The 26682-nt window shown below is 40.7% G+C and overlaps 1 protein-coding gene across 6 annotated transcripts in view; it reads left to right on the top strand.

Moving 5' to 3' along the window:
- Positions 1-289: 289 nt before the first annotated feature.
- gramd1bb (GRAM domain containing 1Bb) overlaps positions 290-26682 on the top strand; it is a 73096-nt gene continuing 46703 nt past the window's right edge. For 4 of the 6 annotated variants that reach the window (XM_030107747.1, XM_030107745.1, XM_030107744.1 and 1 more), the window contains exons 1-3: positions 290-798; positions 11104-11193; positions 15834-15860. In XM_030107747.1, the coding sequence (XP_029963607.1) occupies positions 389-798; positions 11104-11193; positions 15834-15860 (527 nt within the window). In that variant the 5' untranslated portion in view covers positions 290-388. The remainder of the gene's footprint in view (positions 799-11103; positions 11194-15833; positions 15861-26682) is intronic. The other 2 variants (XM_030107749.1, XM_030107746.1) reach the window with 1 other exon arrangement.

Here is a 26682-nt window from a genome sequence, read left to right as displayed (position 1 = left end):
AAGGCTGCTCTTCACAGTCTGTCAACCAGCCACCGAACTGATACACATCCACCAACAGCCGTGGAGCAGCAGCGGGACTTGGTGAGGCCCAAGTTATCTGCGATCAGGACTTCTATAATCTACTGGCTGGCATGTGGAGAGGGTCTTGAAATAAACAGAAAGACTTGTGACTGCTACGGGAAATACACCAAAGATTGCTGAGGATCACAGTTGTGCTCCATCTGTTCAGCACTGAAAATCTTTTTTTTTTTTTTTTTTTTTTTTTTTTTGCAGTTAATAGCCGTTCAAGCTGCAGGATTGCAAAGGCAGCATTTTTTTGGCACGACTAATCTCAAAAAGGAAGCGCGCCCAAGGTTGGATTTGCACTTTTTAAAGCGATTTTAGAGTCATGAGCGACACTCTCAGACCTCCTTCGCTTCAGGTGAGTGTGCCTCAAGATGCTCCAATGTACTCGGACGGAGGAGGCAATGTAGTGTCAGACGGGTGCATACGATCCAGCTCCTCGACCCCGACTCTCCGCCGCAAGCGCTTCAAGATGCGTCGGATGAGGAACGTGCCCAGCGAGAGGGATGTCGAAGCAAGGCGACTGGCAAACAATCACCTGACGGCGAGATCCCGCTCCAGCTCCAAGGAATACCTTCAGTTGCCTTCCATCGAGATCACGCCGTCCAGCGACGAAGACGCCGCTTCCTCCTGGTCCAGTTGCTCCACGCCCAGCGCGTCTCCTCGTCGCAAGCGTTTCCTGCTGAGGAAGTGGCTGAAGGTCAGAGAGAAGAAGGAGCAAGGTACTGAAAGCAGGTTGGTATGGGCTACTCACACTTTCCCTCCACTCCCCTCTTCTTCTCCCAACATCTTCCCTTAAACCGACATGCTGCTTCCAAGCTCCTGCTACCTGCACTAATGTGGTTCATCACTAATCTGTACAGTTAAGATGCTGGTTTGATATTTTCAGGACTGGCCATTAGTGCTTCAAAAGTCTTTTGCAATGCAAATGATTTTGTGTGCTGCTTGTTAGCACTGAAGTGTGTGTTGCCCTGAACTGGTTCCAATATGCCACTTTTGTGGATTTATTGCTGACAGTTTGACTCTTGGTCACTCTTTGATAAAGGATTGTGTGCTCGACAAACATAATAATTGTACATTAAAGAGCACAAATTACATTTAGTTTGTATTGATAAGGAATCAGTGGTAACTGGTAAGTGATGAAGTACAGATATTTTAGACTCAATATTTTCATTTTGCTGGCTATCCCTTGATTCAATATAAGCCATTTTTTACTCATCACATCATTAGAATAACATGTTAATATGTCGCACCATGTAGTAGCAGAAATTATGAGACCATTGCAAACCTCACAACAGCTTTGCATTTTCGACAGCGTTCTTCCATGAACACACACACACACACACACACACAACACACACACAAGTTATAGTTCAGGAATGCAATGCTGTTATTGAAATTATTTAAAACCATAATGTCTAGCCTGATATTCCTACAAGTTGTCAGAAGGCGATTAAAAGATGAAATCAGTTTTTTTTTCTGTGTCTGTTAAGGATATATACCTGAAATTTGAGATGAGTCAGTAATGATGTCACCTGGGAAAGGTCATTGGAGGTCAGGTCAGTGAAGGGATTTAGATTTTTTTATTTTTTTTTGTTTTGGGTTTTTTTTTAAGTTGAAGTGAGTCTGAAATGACAAACAAGCATATTTTGATAAATACAAACTATTGCCGGTGACGGATTTCATGAGCAAAGACTTATCATGCAACTGGATGAAAAGTCTAATTGAGTCTTTATCAGTGACTTTCTGTTCAGAGTTTGCGTGTTTTTACTGATCATCTGTCGGTTTTTATCAGGCGAGTTGTTGATTTTGACTGGCTGTGAGTGTAAATGTTTGTGTGAGTTGATGTATGCTTTCTCCGTTAACCCTGTGATGAACTGGTAACCTCTCCATGATGTTCCCAGCCAAATGCTTGATTCCACCTCTCAAGATGAATGGATAAATGAATGTATTCATCCATTTTTTCCCGTCATGTGTCAAAACTCTCTCATGTATGAGAACTTACAAGTCTGCAAAAGTCGAATGAGTCTTAGATTTTGCACCCAGTTTTGTTTTACAGAATAATCTAAGTGGGAGTGCATTTTATATTTTGTCTTTTATGTAAATGTGTTTTTGAAAAGCTTTTATTTTAGGTCTGTATTTGCTGAAGGGCTTTGACCCATGTGTTTATTGCGCTCCAGAGAGACTTGACATTCGCTGCCATTTAGAAGATGTCTTTGAACAAATCAATACTGACATCTGCAGTCAGCCAAAAGTGCTATAAAATGATGATTTATAGGCTACAAAACTATTATTTGTATTCTTTCTCTGCGTGTCTGTTGTGTTTTCTGAGGCTGGTTATCATGAAGAGACAGAAGACTGGATGAGGCTTATATTTCCCTTTATCATTGCAGTATATTTTTTTTTTTTTTCCGAACTGAAGATATACTGTCTCCAGAAGCACGGTGTAAAACCATGACTGCATCCCCAAGTGTGAAATACTGTCATTATCGAGTGGAGCTATATCTCCCCCTCAAGGTGTAATGTGCAAGTATTCCTCAATGTAATGCTTCACTGTGGAGTTAAGATGACAGGACTCCTCCTCAGTCTGCCTAAAGCTGCAAGCTACCGATTTTCTTCTAGAAAATCTCTCAGCTTGAGACTGCATGAGGGTGCCATAAATAATCCAGATCCTAGTGTTTTATCTTTATTTAATTAATCAAAACAAGGCAGTTGTGAAGTTATAAAGATGGAGTGTTCTGCTGTGCACCAGCCTCGCAGATACATTTTCTGTTTAGTCAGCAGTACTCCCTTCCATGGGCGGTCTTTACAGAAGAGTTGGATGTGTTTATCAAACAAATCTTTTTCAGGAAAGCCATTCTCCATAAAAGTTACAGCTTCTCATTTCTCCTTATGTTTTCACTCATTTCACATAAATCCACGTTAGTTTGGTGGTGCAGTCTCCCGTTCCATCAGCATGCAAAAGACCCACACTCATGACACTGGAAAGATATTGCAGCCTTTGTTGTCACTACGAGCTGCAGTATTACTCTTTGTATAAAGTATGCATGCTTTTAGTCAGGCCCGACCCTGGATTCTCTTGCGGCGGAGACAAGTGTCTGGAGCTTTGTCGATTTTTCTGCTGGGGCTGATAGCACCACACATCGTGTCCCACATTGCATTTGACTCCACCCTTTCCTCCGCGGCAAATTCAGAAAATGTGCTGAGGTAATCTGTGTGGACTGAGATCATGTACAGAGAGACCCTCAGGCTTTTCATTGCACCCGACAGCAGACAGGAGCATTTCTTTTGATACATGTTCAACAGTGAAAATAGCAGGATCCCATTAAACACCTCGCTGCAGTCCAACATGAAAATTTTAACTTGACCATTTAGATTAACTGCATTACAAGAATACAACAAAAGAAAACCACCGATAAAACTTTCAACAACAGAACTTTGAGATAAGCCACAAAAACTCATTTGAAAGCTCAAACATCTTGCCCCAGAATGCACTGCGGCACCACCCTCATGGCGGCCATCGCTACAATATTAATAATGAGTGAGTTTCATTTAGATGAACAGGAGATAAACAGCTTGGCGCTCTGGAAAAGTCGCTCTGAGGAGGCGGGTCTTAGTCCAGATTCCAGCGCTGTTTAATGGCTGCGGCTTGGGGCCAGTTTAAGGTCGTCTATCATTATCTGATTTATAAACAAACTGAAATTGAAGAATGATGAGGCGCACCGCCTTAAAAAATTTACCAGTTGTGACTGCTGCACTGCCACAAGTGGGGTGCAGGACAGCCTGTCAAAACTTATATATTTTGGGACTGCAATTCGGTGCCCCTCCTGGTAGATGGTGCCCTCGGTGGTCGCCTATGTCCAGGGCTGGTCCTGCTTTTAGTGATGCAAAAAAATACAGGACGATTTGCACAAACTTTTTTTTTTTTTTTTTTTTTTTATGTGTTTTATTCGGACTGCCGAGTCCCTGCCTGCAAACAAATTTACCGTGAGGTATAATAAAGAAACCTTGACCTTGACAACCTGTAATTTATGGTAATGCAGGAGGTTTTTCTCCGGATGAAACATGTCTGACACTCAAAGAGTGAAAATGACAGCCATTACTTATAGTGGCTCTGGAGGTGGAAGTGTTTTGTCTGTCACTCCGACAGTCCAGGATTCTGGTCAATACTGAAGCGTGACTACAGCTGTAGAATGAATTTGCTGAAAAAAAAAATATATATACATATACATATAACCGTGGTACTTACTGTTCTACATAGTGCTGTAAATCACTTCATTAACGTCTTACAATATTCCATTTAATTTTTATGTGTCTGTGAACTATCTTCAAGGCTACAAGACTTGTAGTGCCATAAACAAAATGAAATGTAAGGACAAAGTCATTCATTAACCACATCAAAACCACAAACAATCATCTGACACCTAACTGTAGCTGGCATTCAGTGCTACTCTTCTATTATAAGTGTTCAGTAAGCTCTTAGCTCTAGGTTGCTCTGTGGCGTTTTGATCGTGGGTAATAATAACATGCGTGACTAGCAGCCTTCTAAGGCCTAGAACAGCCTTATGCACAGCACAGTGTACAAATGTTAACAGTGTATAAATGTTATGAGCGTTTTGGTATTGGTGGTCACTGTAGAGCTGTTTGGTTGAGCTTTCTTCTGATCCAAAGATCTGAAGTTATGATTCCATAATTTGTACTGTCCATGTGTAAAGGTTTTCTTGGTGGATCAACACGTCCATTGCACTGGTCACTGTCGGCCCACTGTGTGGGTGAACGGGTCCTAAAGGGACAAAATATGTCTTTCAGTCTTGAAAAAACAGAAAGCAATTAAGCTGAGCAGGCCGAGACAGTGCTGGCGTGCTTCTTTGTTATTTTAAGGACACAGAGTGTCGGGAATACGCTATGATTAACACTCAGTGTTGCTTCAGTATTTAAAAAAACTAAATGAAACCAACATAACCATGATTTATTTTATTGTTCCCACAATTAGAAAGCTATTTCTTGAAGAAATGTATATAATTAAAAACTGTCTTCTGACAAAGTTGACAGTGCACAAACAGAAGCAGTTGCAGAGGGAGAAAAGTCGGAAAATATCAGCCCCAGTGTTTTGTATTTTTCTATTATTATACATTATTTGAGATGCATTAAGACATTTCATATATAAATCTGCCGTCTTTTTGTTCCTATTCAAACACCAATCCTCCGCATAAATGATGGCGAGCTCATCTTGAGTTTGAGAGTCCTCCTTTATAGTATCTCTATTGCTTTGGTAAACGTGTCTCTCTCCTGTCTGATAAAATACCTCTCCAGCAGATAAAACTCAGTCCCAAAGCTTTGATTATATGTCTGAGTCTTCAGTGTTGGAACGTTGTGTCTCAAGACAGTGTAGAACTTAAATTGAATCGAGCTGCTGCTATTTTATATCCACCCTAAAGCCCCCGGACACTCAAGAGTTATGGTTTTCTGTTCCACAGTCGAATGTTGGCGTCTCACTGTGGAGAAAGATAAATCACAGAGCATAAAACTACCATTTTAAGAGGAAAAGTTTTTGTTGAGTCTGACATCAGTGTCAAGAAAATTGATGTATTCATGTATTTTTTTTAATGATTGTGAGGTTTAGATGAGATTCTGAATTTTTGCACAGCACAGAACTTTTGATGGAAAAACTACAGAGAAAGAGTTTTCTTTTGAGGCATGACAGGAACATAGTGAACTGATCCACTGATCCACCCAGAGTGACACCCATGGCTGCACTGCACTTTGATCGCCTGCAAACCACCTTCATTTTTACGGCACGTTTCAGCAACAACACAATTCATTGTGCTAGATGTAAAGTTGGCAAGAGTAACGAGAAAGGTGGAGGGAGGATAAAAACACCTTCAAATAAAACACAAAACATCAAAGTAATTAAAACTTAAATAAGTCTGTAATTTTGAGACATAGTGCAACGTAATATAGATAAATTAATTAATTAAACCATTCAGAGATTTGTGAACCATTACTCTTTGCATGGCAGTAAATCAGTAAAGACATACTAACTATGGTGAACAAGGCTCACATGGTCCAGTTTCTTAGTATTTGCGAAAACAGTTTATTTCTCAGGAAGACCAGAAAAGAAAGTGGTATTCAAGTCTACTGAAGTCAGATGCAGTCATTAGCTTCTCTAAGTCAGTCAGTCCTTTATCACTCGGTTTAATCTTTAGGTGATAATAAACAGATTGTGTAATTGTTTTTAATATGACAGGTCAGGCTCTGTTCACAGTCTGTGATTACAATAAGATTTCTGGCTTTTTCTACCTTTTATCCTCATCGGTTGATGCAGAATACGGTTTAATGTCATCTTTGGCTTCCAAAACTATGACTTCAGTTTAGTCTTTGTTAAGCTGAAGAGAATTTTAACACATTAAGAGATCATCTGCTCAAAACATTCGCTGAGCTCTTTTACTGGACTGTTGCCTCCTGGTGAAAGATGGATGTGAATCTACGAGTCCTCTGTATCATTATGATAGTACAATTTGTTGTGATCTAAAATCTGAACCAGCATGCAGATGTTGAACAGAAGTGGGCCCACGATAGAGTCTTGAGGAACTCTGAAGTTCAAATAAGTTTTGTTCAAATAAGACTTGAAAAGAAGTTGACACATGAAGTCAGAAATACTCACCTAAGGTGTAATTTAATGAGGAATGGAAGATTTTTATGAGTCTGTAATTCTAATGTACTTATGAATCTGGAACATTCTTTTTCAGAATCAATTTTATCGCAGCAATTTTCACTGGAAAGACTCCTGAACGAGAGACTGATTACCTTATTATCTTTAGAAGCTCTGAGATTATAGAGTCTGAAACAGTTTTAAAGAAACTGTCGAGGGATCAGGGGGAAGATTTCAGATGTTGAATTGCCTCCTTCAGACTCAGCTGGTTTATTGTGTGTAAGTGTGACATGTTTGTTGCACACATAACATACATAACACAGAGGAAAAATACATCCTGTACCCGACAAAGAGAAGCTGCTCACCTGGTGGCTGATTATTTTCAGTAACATTTGAGGTGAATGCATTGCTGGTTTTGCTAGATAGCTGTTCAGAGGGCACTGATGTGTGAGGGGTTGCTAATCTGTTAGCCCGCCTCTTAGTTAAGGGAGCAAAGTCTCTCTATAAATGCCGTTGTGATCATGTGATAAAAAAAAAAAAAAAAAAAATCCTTTGGAGACATGCCCCACTTGTGTAGTTGTAGTGTGCAGGTGATAATGTGTGTTACTTATGAATTAAAGCAATCTGCAAACCCATCAAGAGTGGTTGAGAACGTTGGATGGGAATAAAATGCTCGAATGAACTGAAATCTGAAGCGTATGGAAAAGTTAGTTTCTGGTGAATAGAACTTCTAATATTTACACAGGGTTTAGTTGCTTCAACAAAGCTGCAATTGCTTAGTTAATATACAAACAGAGGAGGGTTTATAGTCAACCAGGCATGTGGGGTCTTATGACAGTCTCTGGTGCTGAAGCAGCATGGTGTTCACTCTCTTCCAGACATGTAAGTGTTTCTAAGTTCATTTTTTTAATCAAGATGTAGCTGAGAGGTTTTTCAGATCAGTGCTGTGTTGTTGAAGATGCTTTGTCTGCTTCTGGAATGATTTGAAATTCTTGATTTGTTTCTTTTCTTTTTTTCAAATCCTCATTTGGTTGTAATTGACATGAAACGAGGCTTTTGTGATCAGACATAAACTCATATCGATGTTTGATTTTCGTCTTCTCTTACTGAGGTGTTTCGAACACATTTTTTAGTGCAACCCAGCGTGTTGGACCCAGCATTCTTTGTTCGATCTTCACATTGGTACTTTATTTTATTTCATTTTAATCTTATCAATGTTGTCTGGTCCCTATCTTGTGCTGGGTGGTGCATTCAATCAGTGCACTGCAGTCGGTTAAATGTGTGTAGAAGGTTGTGTGTGTGAGAATCGTGGAAGCTGGCATGCTCAGTTGAGTTTGCTGTTTTGCTGATAAAAGCAGGGCTATTTTGGGGAAGTGGTGTAATACTTTTCTTCCGACCTCACTGCTTCCACTTCATCCAGCAGTTTTAAATATTTCAGACACACAGCCTCTCACAAAGTTACACAGGGACAACAACAACAAAAAAGAAAAAGCCTGACCTTAATCAAGCAGTTTTCTCAGGTCTAACAGTTCTTTAAATAAGATTCTGCAGCGTTATGATAGTGATTAGTGATGTTCATGTCCAATAGCTTCTCTGTTGACTAATATGTTTGGTTCTAAATGACAAAAAAGGTGTGTATGTTTATTTGTATTAAGAAGTGTTTAATCACAGTCTTCAACATTATATTTTAAATGCACTTCGCTCTGGTCAGTAGTCTGAAAGTTATTTCACATCTGTCGAGGTTTCCTCGAAGGTGGACTCAGTTGGTCAGGCAACAAATACATTTAACTTTCATGTTATTAAAAAGTGACACTCCAAAAGCAAAAAAGCCGAAAGACCGAAATAATCTAACAACTGGCTGAAGCCACAGGACGAGACACCGAAACACAGAGTGAGCTGAACACACAGAAGACACCCAATATGAGATATCACAGCCACCAGGTGAAGACGAGCACACAATCAGGCACAGGCGAAACACTTCAGGGCAGCGAACAGCATTCAGACAAGAGGAGGGGAAGTCAAGGAGCCTGAAACCACCGACAGAATTTCAGAATGAAATGTGCATCATGACAGTATCGCTGCATCCAGACTCAACATGTTTCATTGACTTCTCAAACCTTTATCTCATGCGGAGGAATATTCTGTCACATCATTCGCAGCTTGGGTTTCAGTATCTTGCTCAAAGACACTTTGACACGTGGACAGGGTGAGATGGGGAATTGAACCTGCAACCTTCCAATTAAGCAACACCCAGCTTACCAGCCAAGCCCAATTGTTGAAAGCATTGCAAAAGTCAGATTGGAAAATGCTGACAGATTGTAAACAAAGCGTCAAGGCAAGATGATAGACTAGAATATACGGATATTGTAATTCAAATATTTACACGGGAAAATTTCAATCCTTTCTGGCAAAGACAAAGGAAAAACACAATGAAAAACCATGACATAAATATACAGCCAAGGCACAATGCAGGAGATTTGGTGTGTAAAAGCTGATGTACTTGCTCAGTGATAATGTAAAAATAGTTCCAAGTTGCATTTTTAAAGAAAGAAGGAATATATAAACAATCCTAAAATGAAGTTTGTTTTGTTTTTTTTTATTTCAGTGCTGAGCTTCAGTAAGCAGTCGCGTTTTAAGTTTATTCACATTTATTGGAGTTTGCCGACAGTTTCAAGCAGCCTCAGAGATCCGTGGTTTGTTCCACAGGTGAGGAGCAGAGAACTAAAGACTGCTTCAGGTGATTGGCAGGTATTAAGGATAGAAAGAGAAATGGTCTTCTTTAAAAAAATGCAAATGTCATTCAGATTTGGAGTGCACTTCATCACAGACAGGCAGTGAGGATTCTGTGTTTTCATCAAGGGTGCCAAGAAATCCACTGATTTGCTTTCATTTCACATCTTTTACTTGCACAATATTCGGTGAGCCAGAACTACAAACATGACAATATTTTGTTGCTGCTCCTTTCACTCATGTTCAAAGTCTATATTGCATCAAAAGTGCATGAATCAACCCATCAGATTCCACAGCTTTTATCCCATCTGAGAGAACAGCTGGCAGACACACTGCAGCTGCAGCTCAGGAGCGCAAGACACTCAAGAGACGATACAGAAATGATCTTTTGAGGGGTGAAAGCTGGAAAGCATTTCTCGAAATGAAAGTTGTCTTTTTCCCCTGACTGGTAGCCGCTACCTGCAAAGTCTTTAATAAAACTGCTTCACATTTAATACATTTGGATTGGATGTGAAATATTGATACATTTTGAACCCTTTTTACGTCAAGGTTGATTTTATAGCTGTAGAATTATCAAATATTTGTGTTGTCCCATTTTTTTCCAAGATGACTCACTCTTTAAGTCGAGTTCTTTTAAGTCTGTGTGGAGCCAATATTGTACTATCCTGCAAAGTGAGCTGCAAACTGGCTGTGAGAAAATAAAAGCAATTATCTTTTAATGCCATTTTCAGAGTGCAGCTCGGTGTGATGATTTCCTCCTCCCTAAATGTGCATTTTTCATACATCCCACTGTACCGAACAGCCTCACACAGCCAGCACCAGCTCAGTTTCAGTGAATCAGAGCCTCTTGCAGATGAGAAAATGTGAATTAATGACTGGATTTCCCAACAGGCTTTCAAATGTCAAAGTGTGGATAGAGGTGACAGTCAAACTTTAAAATAGAACAATCACACACTGCAAGAAGGGGTCACATGATATCATGCTTCTAAAATCATTGCCAAGCATAATTTCACACAAACATAAAAATAAAAACCTAATATGAATTAGTGTTTAAACTGAAATATGTGCAACATATGTCGAAATGTCTTTAATCTATTTTTATTAATTGATGAAAGACTTTAATTTATCAGGGTACAAAACATGCATTTGTTTACACATCTGCAAACCTCTTGATTGTCTGGAAGTTGTGTTTGTATCACATAGCCCCCTCTAGTGTTGTCTTTGATTATATGCACCCACACAATACAAACCACATTCAAAACAGAGATGACATCTTCTGCACGTGTTGCCTTTACCTTCCTACATGTGTATTTGGCCCCGCACATACATGTTCGCAACATTATTTGATCCTTAACAGTAATTGATAAAGAAGGTCAGCATGGCCTTTTGATGCCATTAGGAGAAAATAAAAAAAAAAATAAATAAAAAGATTAAATATTTGTAAGCTATAATAGAATTAAATTATGTTTTGAATGGCTGTTTTACCAAAGAGACAAATATGTCGACTCATTTTCATTACTTTCTACTAGATTTGGAAACGTCGATGTGCTTGATGAATTTGTTTTGAGGAGAAAGCAAACTTGTACTTTCTCATTGGCATCAATGTTTGTTGGGAGCACGTTGGACTTACTGTCAATCTGTCTTCTCTTCCCATGCAGCAGCCAGCAAAGCAGTCAGCAGAGCAGCCTGCAGAGCAGCCATGAAGACGACAGCACTCGCTTCTTGACTCCGCTGATACGAGAGGAGGGGTGAGTTGTGTGTTTGCATGTGTGTGTATGTGTGTGAGAGACAGTGTGTGTGTTTGCTCCTTCTTTCAACTCAAAAATACAGTTTCAGATACTCAGATTGATCCCAATTTTAAGGTATATTTTGCTGAAACAACTAATTCAGATCAGAAAGTTAGTTATGCTTGTGTTTCATCTTTTAATTATTGCGTGTACCAAATAAAATTTGGACAGTTTCCCTCATGTGGCTGTCTGCTTCCATGTACAGATTTGTCGAAAGGGAATCAGAAAAGCAAACGTTTTTCCTGTTGTGGGCTCTCATGTGTGCAGTCATCATGTGTATTCACCACTAGAGGGCAGTTTGTCTTATTTCTTTCTGTTTTTATGCGTTTTTAAAAAATCTTTCATCATGTTTTTCTTGGAAAATGGTGCACACTTCCTCAGAAATATTGAATCAGGGTTTCAGACAGAACTGTTCTGGCACACAAGAGGGTAGTGGTTTGGCACGATCACCAGACAAAAACAAAAATTGCTTCACTTTGGATCCAAGTTCATGGACTTTCTGTATTAAGCCACAGTGCATACCTTTTGTTTTCTCAGTCTGGTTGACAGAAATCTGCATTTCAGGTTAAGTAGTGACTCTAAAATGCCCATCAGTGTGAATGTGTAACTGTTCTTCTCTGCGTTTACCCTGTGATGGACTGCTCACTTGGTGCTCATAGCCAGCTGGGACTGGCTCCAGAACCCAGCTGACCTATTTAGGGGTATGGAAGAGTGATGGGAAAGCAGGGGGATCAATACTGTATGCTGTCTCTGCTCTGACTTGGTAACGCCACTCTCTGATACTGCTTCTGACATTAATGAGGACTCCAAATGATCTTCGAGCGCCTATTTACCCACAGCCTGCTGCATAAACCTGTTTTTATTGGAAGAAGCTGTCCTTTTTCCCTGGTATCTTCCTCGTTAGTAGTAATCTAAAAGTGGCCATAGGCAACAGCCCCCTCACTCACTGCTGTCTGCATTTCTCCAGATCTCAGCTTGATTGAAGAGACAAGCTGCATCATTAGTCCTTTATCACCTCTGGGAGATGCCACAAGTTGTCACAGCAGCAACACTGTCAGTCCGAGACTTTAAACCACCGGCTGACTAACTTTTAATAAATATGTGCGCCTGGTGGCTGAAGAGGTGAACCTGTTCCTGCACAAGCAGAGGAAACTCAAACACTGCGAAGAAATAATCCGTCAGAAAGGTATAATTACAAAAATTTGTGATTGTATAAATCACTTAAAAGCACAACTCTGGTTTAAATTTGAAACTGAAGAGCAGGGCATGAACATGTGGTCTTTTTTCTGTTTATAGAAAAAAATCTACAGGATACATTTTGATTCATTGTCCTTGTATTTTGAGATTGCACAATAAACTGTGTTAATGAAAAGTGGCTCCTGCAAGTTTGCCTGAACCATGCAGTTTACCATATGGAGTCAGTCTTGACTTTGTGGACCTTTGGGCAGTAAAATAGCCAGAATCTTCCCAAATTCTTGATAAAAAAAAAAAAAAATTCTGAAATTCATTTTCAATTTTTTTTTTGTTTGGGTTTCGGGTGAATTTTTATGTGGTTTTTATTTCTGAGAGACTCATTTAAGATGGATTTTTTTACAACCTTTTGGGATTGTTGTGTGAAATCTGTGGTTTGTACTCGAGTCTCAAAACAAAACCTTTTGGTTCAAACACTGGCAGTTCCTTTCTGTGGAGGGTATTCTGGTTTCCCGCCACAATCCACAATCATGACCTGTCCAGGGTGTATCCTGCCTTTGCCAAGTTAAGTGGGATTTTCTCCAGCGACCCACAATCCTGCACGGGATAAAGCAGTTTAGAAGACGGATGGATGGATGGAGAACTAGTCATTCATTTTAATTTTTGCAATAAACTAAATAAAACAAATGCAGAAACCTTTAGTACAGAGCTGGCATTTAAACACTAATACATAACTAAAGAGAGAACAAACCAGTGATAATTCTGCTGATTTTCAATACATTACAGAAGTTAGATTCAGAAATGTCCGAATGAAAGCGGAATATGCAGAGCAGAGAGTGAATAGGAACCCTCTTCGTCTAGCCTTTTAATAACCACCCACAGAGCTGTCTTAGCCTGTAGCTCTGTCTGCCGGAGCTGTACTCTTCCACCTCCACTCCCTATCCCGCACGCCTCTCCATATTTCTCTCTCTGGCTCTCCGTCCTGCTCGCTCTCCTCGCTCAGTCCGTCCACGTATTCGAATTAGGAACAGTACCTGTCAAACCTATGGGATTTTTCGCTGCTTTTCTCTTTTCCGTGCTGGTGATAGCTAGAGAGGGGCGTCTGCAGCAGCTGCAGGGAGAGCAGCGTTCTGTAGCCGGCTTTAGAGGGCACGGAATGTCATGTCTCCTCTGCAGGTAATAAAAAAAAAAAAAAAGAAAAAAGAAAAGACACAGCTGCATTTCTGCCTGGCAAGCTGCAGCGCAGCCTTTCCGAAACTCCTCTTGCGTTGCATATCTCCATGTCAGCCGGTCTTGTTTTGTTCTCTCTCTCTCTCTCTCTCTCTCTCTCCCTCTCTCTCTCTTTCTTTCTCTCCCTCACTCTCTCTCTCTCTCTCTCTCTCTTTTGCATCTGTCTATTTGTGTGCTGCAGTGTGCTCCGTGCAGCTGCATTGCATGGCGAGATGAAAGCTGGAATTGCCATTAGCTGTGTTTGAGCTTCTGGTTGTTGTTTTTTTTTTTTCTATGTTTCTGTGCAGAGAAACTGTTGATGAATTTGCTCATTCCGTGTCAGATTTGTGTGTTCGCTTCTGCTGCAGCTGCTGAGCTCCTCTCCTCCGCTGTAACTGCAGATCGTCTTATGTAACATCACAATGTCACTTTGCTTAGTGGGTGTAAAGTGACTCATCGGGAAAGATGACGCAGTTCTCGATTGTCGGTTGTGAATCAAAGTTGTACGCCGCGAGATGTGCCACCACTGGTTCAATCTATAGAACAGAGTATCGTTGCATAACCGCTGTAAAATTGGAGCATTTCACATGTTGTCTGCTGGAGACATGTGACACTTCTCCCCTGCCTTCCTAACAGGTGGTATTAGCAGCTGTCATAACACTTTGTGCTTGCGATTGTAGCTGTGAGCACATATTCTGTTACAGGCTGATGTGAGGTTCGTAACAGAAATCCTGATTTGGTGAATTTGTTTTAATGTGATGGTAAAGTTAAAGCAGTCGCACATGTGTGATTTCACCAGTTTGCTTGCGATCGCTTCCAAAGAAGATTTCTTCAGACCCGATTGACTTTTATCTTATCGTGATGAAGTCGGTTTTGGCCGTTACAGATCGAAAAGAGGCAATCTTAGAGATATCTTTGATAGCATGTTATAATCTGCAGTCTTATTCCATGTAGTGCGAGGGGTCATGGACAGCTGCTGTCACTGTCATGAGACCACAGACACCCTGAGATAATGTGTGACCTCTGTCTCACTCCACCGCACGGGACAACTGCTGCTGTGAGCTGTAGCTGCTCTCAGCCAAAACTGATGTGATGATAGAAGTGACTCCAAGGCTGCACTCAAACAATAAGATCCTGAACTTTTTCAGGCTGTTTTCATACAGAAATGCTTCCAGATCAACAGTTCCATTTGGATGTGCTTGCTTTATTCCTTTTCTGACTCTGCTGCTGGCGTACCGAGACGACGTACAAGAGAACGCTGCGATTTTTGCATACTGAAGTACACCGTCACAGTTGTCACTTCTGATTTAGTGGAGAGCGACATCGAGCCGTCAAACCTACCATACTTTATAAGATCCATGTTGCAGAATAAACTCATAGGATTTCTAGAGGCTAAATAAGAAGAAATGCTATTGGCATAAAAAAAAAAAAAAAAAAAAAAGACGCGCACTGTCCTAATGCTTTTTTATGTACAATGCAGGAAGTATATACTATAACTATAACTTCTGCACTGAAGTGTCAACAATTTTCTCTCATTTGGTATTGTGGAATAAACAGCTTCACAGAAGAGTGCTTGTAAAATTGAAAACTATATATTCATCACAGAGGATGAAAAAGATCTCCACAATGTTTTTCCATTCACCAATATTAACCACATGTGTATGTGTGAGCTGTTACTGAACAAAATGTACAATGGACTATTTTTAGGCGATTAATAGTTAAATGTTTTGTAAAGATGGATGGATGAATTATCTTAGGTCTTATTGTGTTTTAACAAGTAATAATTTGTTTTTACATTAAATCGAAACTGCACCTCTAACTGGATTAGCAAGTAGACAGTGTAAACATGCAAATTCCTCACAGGCAGGGATTCAAACCTGAGACAGTCCCAACTACTATAATTTTATAAGTTTATATAAAAATGCACTCAGTCAGACACATTTAACTGAAGAATGTTTCTGTTTGAGCAGAGACTTCTATTTCAATGTCATCCATTGATCGCATGATCAAAGTGATTTGGTGCTGACATGAAGAAATGTTTTCGGTTTTGTGTCTTGTCCCTTTCTTCGCTGCTCTGTAGCGTTTTGAGGTGTGCAATCCACCGCCTTATTGTGTTTCCTGCACATGCGGTTTGCCTGGTCTTGGTACTGTAACACCAGTGGAAGCCCATGAGTCAATTCTCTCTCCTCTCCTCTGTGTAGGTCTGACAGTGCAGCGGACAAAATCAGGTAAATCCGCCTTCTCTCACCCGTAGAAGTGTGGCTTTGCAATGTCTGCGATTGAGCTGCCGTTTAAGGGTACAGTGAGATCTGACCACTGTCACCCCATTCACCCCGGCCCACCCACGCCCTGCATGTGACACAGATTCATAGCTTTGTCCACAGACCAAGGTGTTTGAATGCGCTTTACATTTGGAGAGGCCCCGCCGCTGAATACAGTTGCAAGCCGTGGAATGCCATTGTTTGCTTTTATTTGACAAACAACATCAGACACAAACAGGGCTTTGTGAGCCGGGCAGCACTGTGGGGGAGAGGTGGGTTTTTTAGCTGGCCAGCCCCGTGGCAGGTCAGCACTGTGGACGCACACTGTAGCCGCAGACACTTTAATCCTCATGGTGTCAGAGCCGCGCTGCCACTCTGCCGATCCCGAGGAAAAAAGGTTCAAGGCGTAAGCTGGAAAGGTGAGTGTGATAAGCAGTTATGTCGGGAATCTTCGAGCCGTGCTTTGCAAATGTCAGAACAAGGATTTGTGTGTGTCACTGACCATCAGGTGCACGGATTTTCTATTTAGTAATAGTATGATCTATTCTCAATATATGGTTTCAGTACTTGCTGAATGGTCAGCATTATAATTGCAAAACCGCCTCCCTATTTTTGTTTTTTTTTTTCACTTTTGCTTCTGTGGGTGAACAATTAAATTAAGGGACAGAAGAAGTGAAGATTTTTTTTTTTTTGGAAATAATGCTAATTACGTTCTTTTGAGATCAGAACAATGAAAAACTTTACTTTTTGATTTGTGTGACTGAGTGTTTGTGCGCAGCCTGCTTGCAGTGATGGCTTCACAGAATTCCTGTTTGTTTGGCTCATTAAATAAGCTGGAAGGCCTCTGTTATTGTGATGCATCAGTGTGTGTATGTGTGTGTGAGCTTTGGTATGTGTGTGTCTGACTAGTTGGGTGTGCTTTGAGTGGTCAGTCATGCGAGCTGAGTCACTCGCCAACCAGGCGGGCTGTAAACCACTCGGAGTCTCTGCACTTGTCTTTTAAGCCGCTACTTGTTTGTTTTGAAGGGAATTGATGCACGTTGAATTTTTTTATTTATTTTTTCGACCCATTCATTTCAACTTCTTGGCAAATATCTTAAAAAAAGCAATTTTATGATAAATCTGAATAATCTAATATAATTTTGGGAAGACGTGAACATAATCGCCTCGATCTTTAAAATCTTACATAAGAGCCTGGGTAATGTGCATATAAACTTTGTATACACATTATCCAGGCTCTTATGTAATGTACTTTATATTGTAAAGTATTGTTAGCATCAGCATTAAAGTGTGCAAACACAACCCATAGTGACGGTGCAGCATGTGTCAGATGTCACTTTGATTTCAACATTTGTGACCGTCATGCAGGACATATCCCTTCAAATCACAAGTGCACACTCCTCTGCAGCGTTATCTATTAGGGACACACTTATCGACCTAATGTGAGCTGCAGGTCATTCCACAAACTTCAGGCATCATGAATACAGTTCATCTCTCACCAAACCTTAACTACACTGTCTTTAAAGGAAAAGCATGTTTTAACCTTTTAATTTGTAATGTGAATAAGAGGGCTTCCCTTGCAAAATTATATTGGGCAAACTTATTATTTCTTAACAGTATTTGTCAAAAATTAGGATGTCTTTATATATCTTGCATTCTTTTTCAAGTGTTTGTTTCTGTGATCCTAGAGCAGGCAGACTTGAGCATCACAAACTGCACCAAATCAATATGGACTTGCAAGAGCAACTGTGAATAATGCATGCAAAAAGCTTTCCGCTCGGATAAAGTGTGCTTGGTGCAAAGCCAGCGAGAGAATCTGCAGGTCGCAACTTTTTGTCATTGTGTTTGAAAAGAAGAGAAAATTTCACATCTGCTTTTTGTCTAAAAAACCGTAATATCCGTGGAGGTGAGTGCTGTGACACTAACTGATCCTGTCTTCACACTGACGGTCCAGCGTTGTGCTCCTGAACGGTCCCGCCCCGCTCCCTCTACCTTTGCTCTAACGTCCGCACTGATCCCCTGCCGTCTCGATTGCCGGATTATTGATCAGTGTCTGTGGTTTGAGACATTAGCTTCGAGGGATGGAGGTCAGCATAATGTGATCTTCCTCTTTGCTTCGTGCAGGAGCTTCAGAACAGCAAAGATCCAACATGTATGTAAGCGATACTCAGGAAAACAGTCAACTTCCCGATATATCTGAATCTGGATGACTTTCAAAAGCGGGAAGGATAAGTTGGTGAGAGTCGTATATAATTTACTTGAACCACATCCTGGCAGCATATTATAGGATTTTTTTACTTCATTTGCAATAATTATAGAAATTCTTTATTTATGGGTAACATCAGATGCCTCATATTTTTTCTTAGTGACCTAAACTGTAAACAGCTTTAAATCGCTTCATGTAGATGGTGATAACGAGACGGTGTCATTGACTTTTCCAGGGTCGTTACACTTTCCACAATGAAAGCATGGCACAGCTGTCACCTCCTCCTCACATTTATGTGTGTATTTGTCTGCGCGCAGTGATGTGGCTCTTGGAAAAAAAAGATGCTGTGATGCGGCGGCTGAGCGCTGCCAGTGCACGCCCGCAGCTTGTAGAGCAGACGGCAAGGTGGAGGAGGAAGAGGAGGAGGAGGAGGAGGAGGAGGAGGAGAGACGGGAGAAAGTGAAGGGAAACAGAGCAGGGGAGGGAGGCTCATGAAGCAGGGAGTGGAGGGAAGGAGGTGAAGGACCACCCTCGTCGAGCATAGCCGTTCCCCGGTAGCCTACCGAAGGAGACCTTCCCACACACACACCATGGCCGGCCAGCCAATCAGCGCGCCCGCATCCTTGACCCATCCTCCCTCGTACAACTGCTCATCCATGGCTCAGCAAGGCAGATGTGAGGTGATACGGGAGGAAGCGAGTCTGTGAATCACTTGGACAGGAAACGTAAAGTCGCTGCATCTATTATACGCGCGCGGAGGGAGAGGCACGGCGGTCTGACAGGAGCTGGAACTGTGGCAGAGAGCGAGAACGCCGATGTAGCTCCTGCCAGGGTAGCGACACCCAGTCAGTCCACCTGGACATCCTGCAGCTTCAGAGCAGCAGCTCTGGCTTCGCAAGTGTCGTGTGTATCACCTCCGGTTTGCGACACATCGTTGCTCCTGTGACCGATGCCGGATGCGCCCTGTGAGAAAGGAGGACCAGCGGGGACTCTGAGGCTCGGGGACGATGACAAAGCATGCCGGACAAGTGAGAATTTGACAACGGAAACAACAGGGCGGTGATTGAGGAGAGGGCCATGAGAGCCAGGAGAGAGGCCAGGATGGTGTCTGCCTGTTCACCATGCACAAACATAAGGTCAGCTTCTCATTTTATCTACCTGTCTGTAGTTGCAGCACATACTTGACCTGGAAATGAAATGCTAATTAGTTGTTCTGAATATGACACATAAGTCACAATAATGTGTATTTTTAATGAAAAAAATGTGTAAAATCATAATTTTTTTTGAAGATCGAGCAGATATGTTTCAAAATTGGCATCAAATATCACACTGACTTGTCTTTTGAATATTGCCACTTATTCTTACATACCACCACAATGCATCATGACTTAATAATCCTCAAACTGTGAATGATTAAATCTAGAAGTTTTTGCTGTGGCCGGTTGTAATCATATGTACATAATGAAATGATATAGTGTGAACATGGTTTCTCCTGACCAGATTACACCGTGACCCTGATTTTGTTTCCTATCATAACCTTTACTGTTTGACCTTTTCCAGAAAAACGCACACAAAAAATTGCATCTGTTCCATCTGTGTCCTTAGCAGCTTCTAAATGAGATTTTTATTTAGCCTTATATTTAAAAATAATTACACAACAAGAACTTTTTGTTAGCTTTTGTTTTCTTTACTACTTCATTTAATTGGGAAAATGTGTCAGAAAGAGTAATAGCTGCATTAATTTTCCATAACTTGATGAATGCTGGGGTGGGGCAAAATAAATCACAGCTTGCCAATACAATCCACCTCTCATGCTCATGCACATACACATTTCCGCAGAGGGGATTTTGTAGTTGGCCTCTAAATCTCTGCTGTGATCTCTGCTCCCAGAGTCCATTAAAGGCAATTTGGTTAGATTTACTGTGCCTGTTGACGGCGATGCAGGGCAGCCCTCAGCTGCCTGAGGTTACCTCAATGTAACTATCTCTAAGAACCTGAATGAATTCTAAATTCCTCTCATTGAAGATCAATAGAATTACTAGAGGCTCCAAGCACATGCTGATTCATGAATGCACGGGTGAAACAATGAAAAATAGTTTGTTTTCCACTCATTCCAGGCTAAAATGTTTCTCTCAGATTTGGATTTCACACCAGTTGTACATGAGAAAACCTTTAAATGGAAGATATTGTGAGTTAAACTCCAAAAATATTGATTATTAGAGAGGCAAGGAAATGTATATTTGAATAGTTATCTTAATGCCTCTTCTTAATAAACTGTATATATTTATATATTTTATTCACTTCCATATTGTGTCTCAGTTTGGGGCAACGTCCATTTGTGGGATGAGCAATAGAACTGAGTATTAAAAAATGTGAATCTCTGTCAAAAACTCTTGTGCCAACTATCAGTTCAAAGTCATTGTTTAAAGAGTTTGATAAGAATTAGATGACTGCAAACATCGAGGGCATCGTGACCCTTTATGCGATGATATCAGTTTGAATACCCTTCTAAAATAAGGGCTGGTTCATTAATGGATCCCTGTCAACGTTGAGTGATAATATACATCACGTTCACTGCAGTGTCTCTGCTTCATTCTGAGGTAGAAACTACCACAAAGTGAAATCTGATCAAAAACTTGATGCCACCTTTAAGGTATAATCTATAATCTGTATATATGTATAGGTTTTATATGACTTTCAATTCTATAGAATATAATCTCACTCATCTGAAGCATCTCTGTTGCAGGTTGGTTAAAATTAGTGTATTTTAGGTGCCATAAACTCTAGTTTTCCATTGTTTGATTGAAATAGATTCTAAAGTATTAATGGAAAGCTAAGATCAGGGAAAATACTGGAGGTATTTTAAGACCAAATTGAGGTAGTACTTTGTGTTTTGAGCCAGCTGTTGGTGCTGTACGTTAAAGGTGATTCATCAAGTCCTCGAGTACAGAAGCAGCCGGTCTGTCTCCGGCACACCCACTTACCGCTTTTGTGAAAGGGTTTGTTTTCATGCTGGGCAGACATCTGCCTCACTGTAGAGTCCCACAAGGAGATATGCCACGTGCATATGCCATTCCACGGTATTGCAAACTAAATATAGGACTGCGTCTTTTTGGAGGGACAGGTCTGCCCACAGCTGGAGCTGACACTGATGTCCGTCCGTGTGTCGTTTCATCACAGCTCACTTATTATAGGTTAATGCTGGCAGGGTTTTGGATGAATTTGAGTTGTAAATGGTTTTCATTGAGTCCATTTCACATCTCAGATTCATCAATCAGTGCACAACATGTGCAAGTATCATTGGGAGTAGGTGGGTGAGCCTAGAAGCAGTTATTACATGCATCTACATTTTAAATGTTTCCCCTTCCCTTTCATATATATCTACATGTAGCATATAGTGCACCTGTCTGTGTTTGCGTCCCGCAGACCTGCTGACTGACCATCAGGTCTCTGGTGCCTCGCATATGTTCATCAGCTTATCAGGCTTGCTGATGATGCTAAATATGTATATCTATATCCAAGCAATTAACTTTATCTTTGCATATAAGCACTCTTACTGAGAACTGGAGGTCCATCTGTTATTGTTCAAAGGAAAGCACAATTTTTGGATTCATAAGATATCCAGGATCATTTAATTTCCTGTCATATTCACATGAAACTGAGACTTATCTTGAACTTCTGGCACATAAATATAACATAAAACCATCAGGTGGTGCAGAGTACATAAAACCTTTAAGTATTGTTGAAACAGCAGCGGTAGCAACAACGTACACGTAAACAATCCATAAAACAATGTAACAATCTTTCTTTAATCATGTCCTCATAATTAGCTCATTTTAAACTTTTACAAAAAAAGTGAAAGAAAAGTAGCACCTCCTATATATTGTTGAAATAGTGATTAAAATGTATAAGCCGACTTCTTTGTACAACTTTTCCTAACATCTCGGGAGGGACATTGCTCGGTCGATATGTTTAACCTAAAGGCTTCAATCAAACTCAGTCATGTGTTCAAGGTTTCAGCCACGGTTTTTTCTTCCTGGAAGGCCCGTTTTCCAGGTTGCATAAATCAAGTGTTGTAATCTGTAACCTCTCTTCTCAGAATTGCCTTCCTTCATCACAGTCATAATTGATTTCCCCTCAAGTGGTTACAAACGTGCCATAGATTAATCTCGCTGCCGGCCTCCTCCTCGCCACTCCCTGCCTGAAAAGCTACAACGTCACAAATCCACTGGTAGTTTCCCCTCATTGAATACTGAACAGTTTTGACACTGCACTTTCTTTTGGGTGGGGAAAGTTAAGCACCTAAACCTTCAGTCTCAGAAGGTTTTAACTACGTCATTCAGTTTATCCTGGTGGGACCATAATAAAACTGATTACTTCAGTTCTTCGGAAGGTGAAAAAAACTTCTCGGTAGCTGCCGGGAAGCCGAGCTGAGGGTTAAATGAGTGGGAAGAAATTGCTTTGACTGAAGAGGCAAACATATTATCAGGTTCTATGGCAAAAAAATGAATTGACTGAATAGACGGGGGAGTGGCTGAGGGCCTCTGATCACAGTGATTCACGGTACATGTGGGCGCTCTGCATTGAGCTGCTGGTGACAGTGCGGTGAGAGGACTGCACTTTGGAAGCCAAGCGCACAAAAATTGCACATATGCATGAAATTTTGTGTGGATTATTTGCTTCCAATATTTTTTTATTTTCCTTTTAAATCCCCTTGACTGAGGACGAGCTGGAAATGTCAGCACACATTAGCAGTCATGCTACAGTTTGTAATCTGAATCGTAGTGAGAATGCTGAATGTGTGGTTTCTGGGGCTTGTTGGAAGCAGTATGTGCTTCCTTACCAGGGAAAAGGTCACCCAAACTAATGCACAAAACATGAAAGGTTGCTTACCTTTTTTTCTAAAGACGAGCGGCAATCGATTCTGAGCGAGTGTACTCTTCATTAATATTCTGTGTTTGCGTTTTGGTCTGGAAAAGTGCAGCACACGTCAGGCAACACTGTCAACTGGACATTCCTCTCATGGTTTACTCAGAACAACAAACAAGAAGCCATTCTACCAAAAATTCTCATTTACTCTTCTCTACCTTCACTGATAGGCCAAGCAAAAGAAGTGGAAGAAACTGATATGGAAACCTCAAAGGTAGGATGTGAGCAAAAGACACTCTACACAGTATTGATATCATGAGGCAGCTTGTATGTGTTTCACACCATTAACGGAAAGAGGAACAATAGGCTGCAGCGCATTATACCATCCCTCATCCTCTGCCTACACTTACCTATGCAGCATATTTAATTAAGGGAAGTTCTTCGTCATCATAAACCCTGCAAGTGATCCATCACCTCTGACAGTGCAGTACCAGGTCCCACCAAGAGAGGGAGGTGTTTTTGGTTCTCGTACTGTAAATGAATCCCCAGAAGGCACATAGGACTGCCATCCGCTGTTACTGGTTCTCAGATTTCACTGTGAGCGAGAACCAGGAGCAGAACTGCTGCAGCGACATTCACCTGAAGCCTGTCAGCACTGTCCTCTGCTAGAGCGCCTATGCTCTGTCACACTGGTTATTTTAGCTGCAGGATGGTTAAGGAGAGGTCAAAGTAAAAGAGACTGATTTTATGATTCTCTTTTAATTAATTATGGACTTTAATCTCATAATTGAAAAAAATGATGCTTTTCCTTTTTTTCTTGTAGTTGTAAACTGGTATGAAACACAGCAGTGTTTGCCATAGATTTTATAGAGTTACATTTTTACAGGTTTTTTGTCAAAAACCCTTGCTGCTTCAGTTTCACAAATTATCTTAGCCCTTTCATGGCACTGCAGGAAGAAATAATGAGACATGACTGTCTTTTAGTCCTGTCTGTGATACTTTTGGCAACTACTGATGATGAAGATATTTATGAGTAATATGCAAAATGTTTGCGCAAATGTGCTTTTTGCTATTTGTACAATATGCATCCAATGCAAAGTAATTGTGATTGAGAAACAGTATAAGCAGTAAAAGGCAACAAGCCGGGGCCAGCCGATTTGTTTGTGTACTCTCCTGTGTTGTATTTCATAATACAAAGAGTCTGTAAAACTCTGAAGTATCTTCAAACCTTTTCTCTTAAACCTTTAAGCTTTTCAACTTACAGAACGTAATCCCTTACGGCATTAATTTATTCATGATTATGTTTTGTTTTTTGCTTTCAAGCAGACACTAAATTTATTCCAAATTGTTCATTTCTTTGTAGTTCATTGAGCACATGCATTTCATCTAAACATATTAGTGACTTTAGACTGCTTTAACGGGTATTTGAGGGATAGAAAGATAGATCACCTTTACGGTGCAGAGGTCAAAGGTAGACGTGTATCATTTGATATATACTGTGTGAATAATGTCAAATACTCATCTTGGCCAAGTTGACTGTAATACTGAATCCTATTAGATGATTTGATGATGACTGTTCCAAAAGCATGAATAATGAATGTGCATTCATATTTTCACTTGATGGTCTAACTTTTAAAATAACTTACTGTGACATTACACGTTGCTTAATTTTTTCCTGTTTCGTGCCTCTTGGCAAAACATCTGGATTCATACATACTGAGCAAATTGCTAAGTTTATCAGCACGTTAGAGGGTTTAAATCAGTGAGGTTTGTTTTAACCAAGGAAGATAGAATACCTTGAGGAGACTTTTCGGTGCCATCTGAACCACCTGAGGAGTTACATAATTTAGTGTAATAGTGTAATATAACTCTATTCATAATATTTTTGTCTCTCTAAACATTGCATTGTTGGAAAAAAGTTCAAGAACGATTTGTAGGATTTTTCCATGTACCGTAGGTGTAATTTAGGACTTTAGGTCTTTAACCACAGTGGAAACTGCTTTAGCTCAGCAGATTTTATCAGTACCAAGTTGAGTTGTTTGAAAGTCGGAGGCCTTGCCGGGGCTTTATCGCCAGGAGTGACGTGGATCATTTGTGAAGCTTAAAATAGCTGAAGTGCTCCTCTTGAAGGTCTTGTGGGTGATAATGGCATAGCAACCGGTCTTAAGCTAATGCAAAGGTGATGTGTGTGTTTGTGCATGTGTGTCTCTTTGTTTTATTTTTTTATTTTTTTCACTATATCGCTATGTCTTCCTGAAAAATACCGCAGATGGATGCCACTTCTCAGTAGCAGTCCAAATGGAACATACACATTTTGTGCAGTGTCATTAATGCAGCTGTTGTGTTTCGCTGGGATCCGGCCTGCTTAATGAGAGCTAAAACATGGGTTTAAATTTAGCCTCCTCCGAGCACACAGATGGGGTCACTCTCTCACTTGCGGAAGTGTGTCTGACTGTGACTGTGAGTAACACTGAGCAGCCCCTGAGCAACGGCACATTTCCACATTTTTGGCGTCCACATCGCATCATCTCATGCTAGCTAATGAATGGTGTGTTGGATTTGTGTTTTGTGTTGGCGTTTAATTAGAAACGTGTCTAACGTAATATTGGAAAGTTGGAAAAAAGAGTCCTCGTCTCGTTGTTAAAGCACTTTTTGCACAGTAGCTGTTTCCTCCAGAGGATACACACTTCAGTTGTAATGGTGTGACTATTAACGCCATTTACAGTACATTGTAAAACGGCCTATTCCCGTAAATAATGTGCATTATCATTAAACTGCCTCCCCTTAGAGACTGACATTTCCATCTCAAGACTGAAGCATCAGCAGTGCGGTGTAACAGTAGCAGCTAAATTGTGTTGTATTCCGACTTAATGTGGGATGAATCCGGAACCATCAGCAAAACCTCATCTCTCTCTCTGTGTCTTCACATGGTTTTTCTGAGCGGGGCAGCTGTGTGCTTGAGGGGCTCAGGGTCATGGATGTGATGAGTCACTGATGTGCTGCATAATAGACGCCGCTCCAGTTCAGGCTGGAGATACACAGCAACTTACTGTGTTTTTTGTTTTTTTGTTTGTTTTTTTTTTGGTTAGCAACAGAGACAGTTGTAATGAGTTTCTTTTCGTACAGAGTTAGCAACTACGACTGATGAATCTGAGTCCTGGTCACACCCCGACACATCCAGTGAATCCGTGGATTGTTGCTAGCATTGAGTCATTTATGCAAACAGTCACTTCAGGATTCATCACTAATTCAGAGTAACATTTCAGACCTCTCTCATCAGATCGGTCTTTAAATGTCAAGGCAAATTTACCAACAGCCTCCTAAAGGTTTCCTTATAACTTAAACACACACTCTCTCACACACCTACACACACACGTGCTCGAGTGACAATTAACCTTTAGTACTACAGCGATAACCATCAGCATGCTCATGAATTAAGAAATGTTGTGTTGCAGTTGGATTCACTGTCATGATTTTGTTGCACATTTGTTCACATTGCTGATATTTATCAATTACTTCTTTGAAAATAAGTGGAATTCAGCAGTGGTTACAAACAAAAAGTAACTAATTACTTGGAAAGCAACAGTTGGATTCCTTCTGAATTCTGTTCCTCAGTGAGACCGGTGCACCGGTGTGCATTGTGCACATGATGTGGTTGTGTTTCTATGACACACAAGCTGAGCTGTCAGCACTGTGTGGGCCGGTCTGATGACT

This window comes from Salarias fasciatus, chromosome 14 (assembly GCF_902148845.1).
Source record: "Salarias fasciatus chromosome 14, fSalaFa1.1, whole genome shotgun sequence".
Classification (NCBI taxonomy): Eukaryota; Metazoa; Chordata; class Actinopteri; order Blenniiformes; family Blenniidae; genus Salarias; species Salarias fasciatus.
The sequence above is the reverse complement of the archived record's forward strand: the minus strand, read 5'-3'. Positions and strand labels throughout refer to the sequence as shown.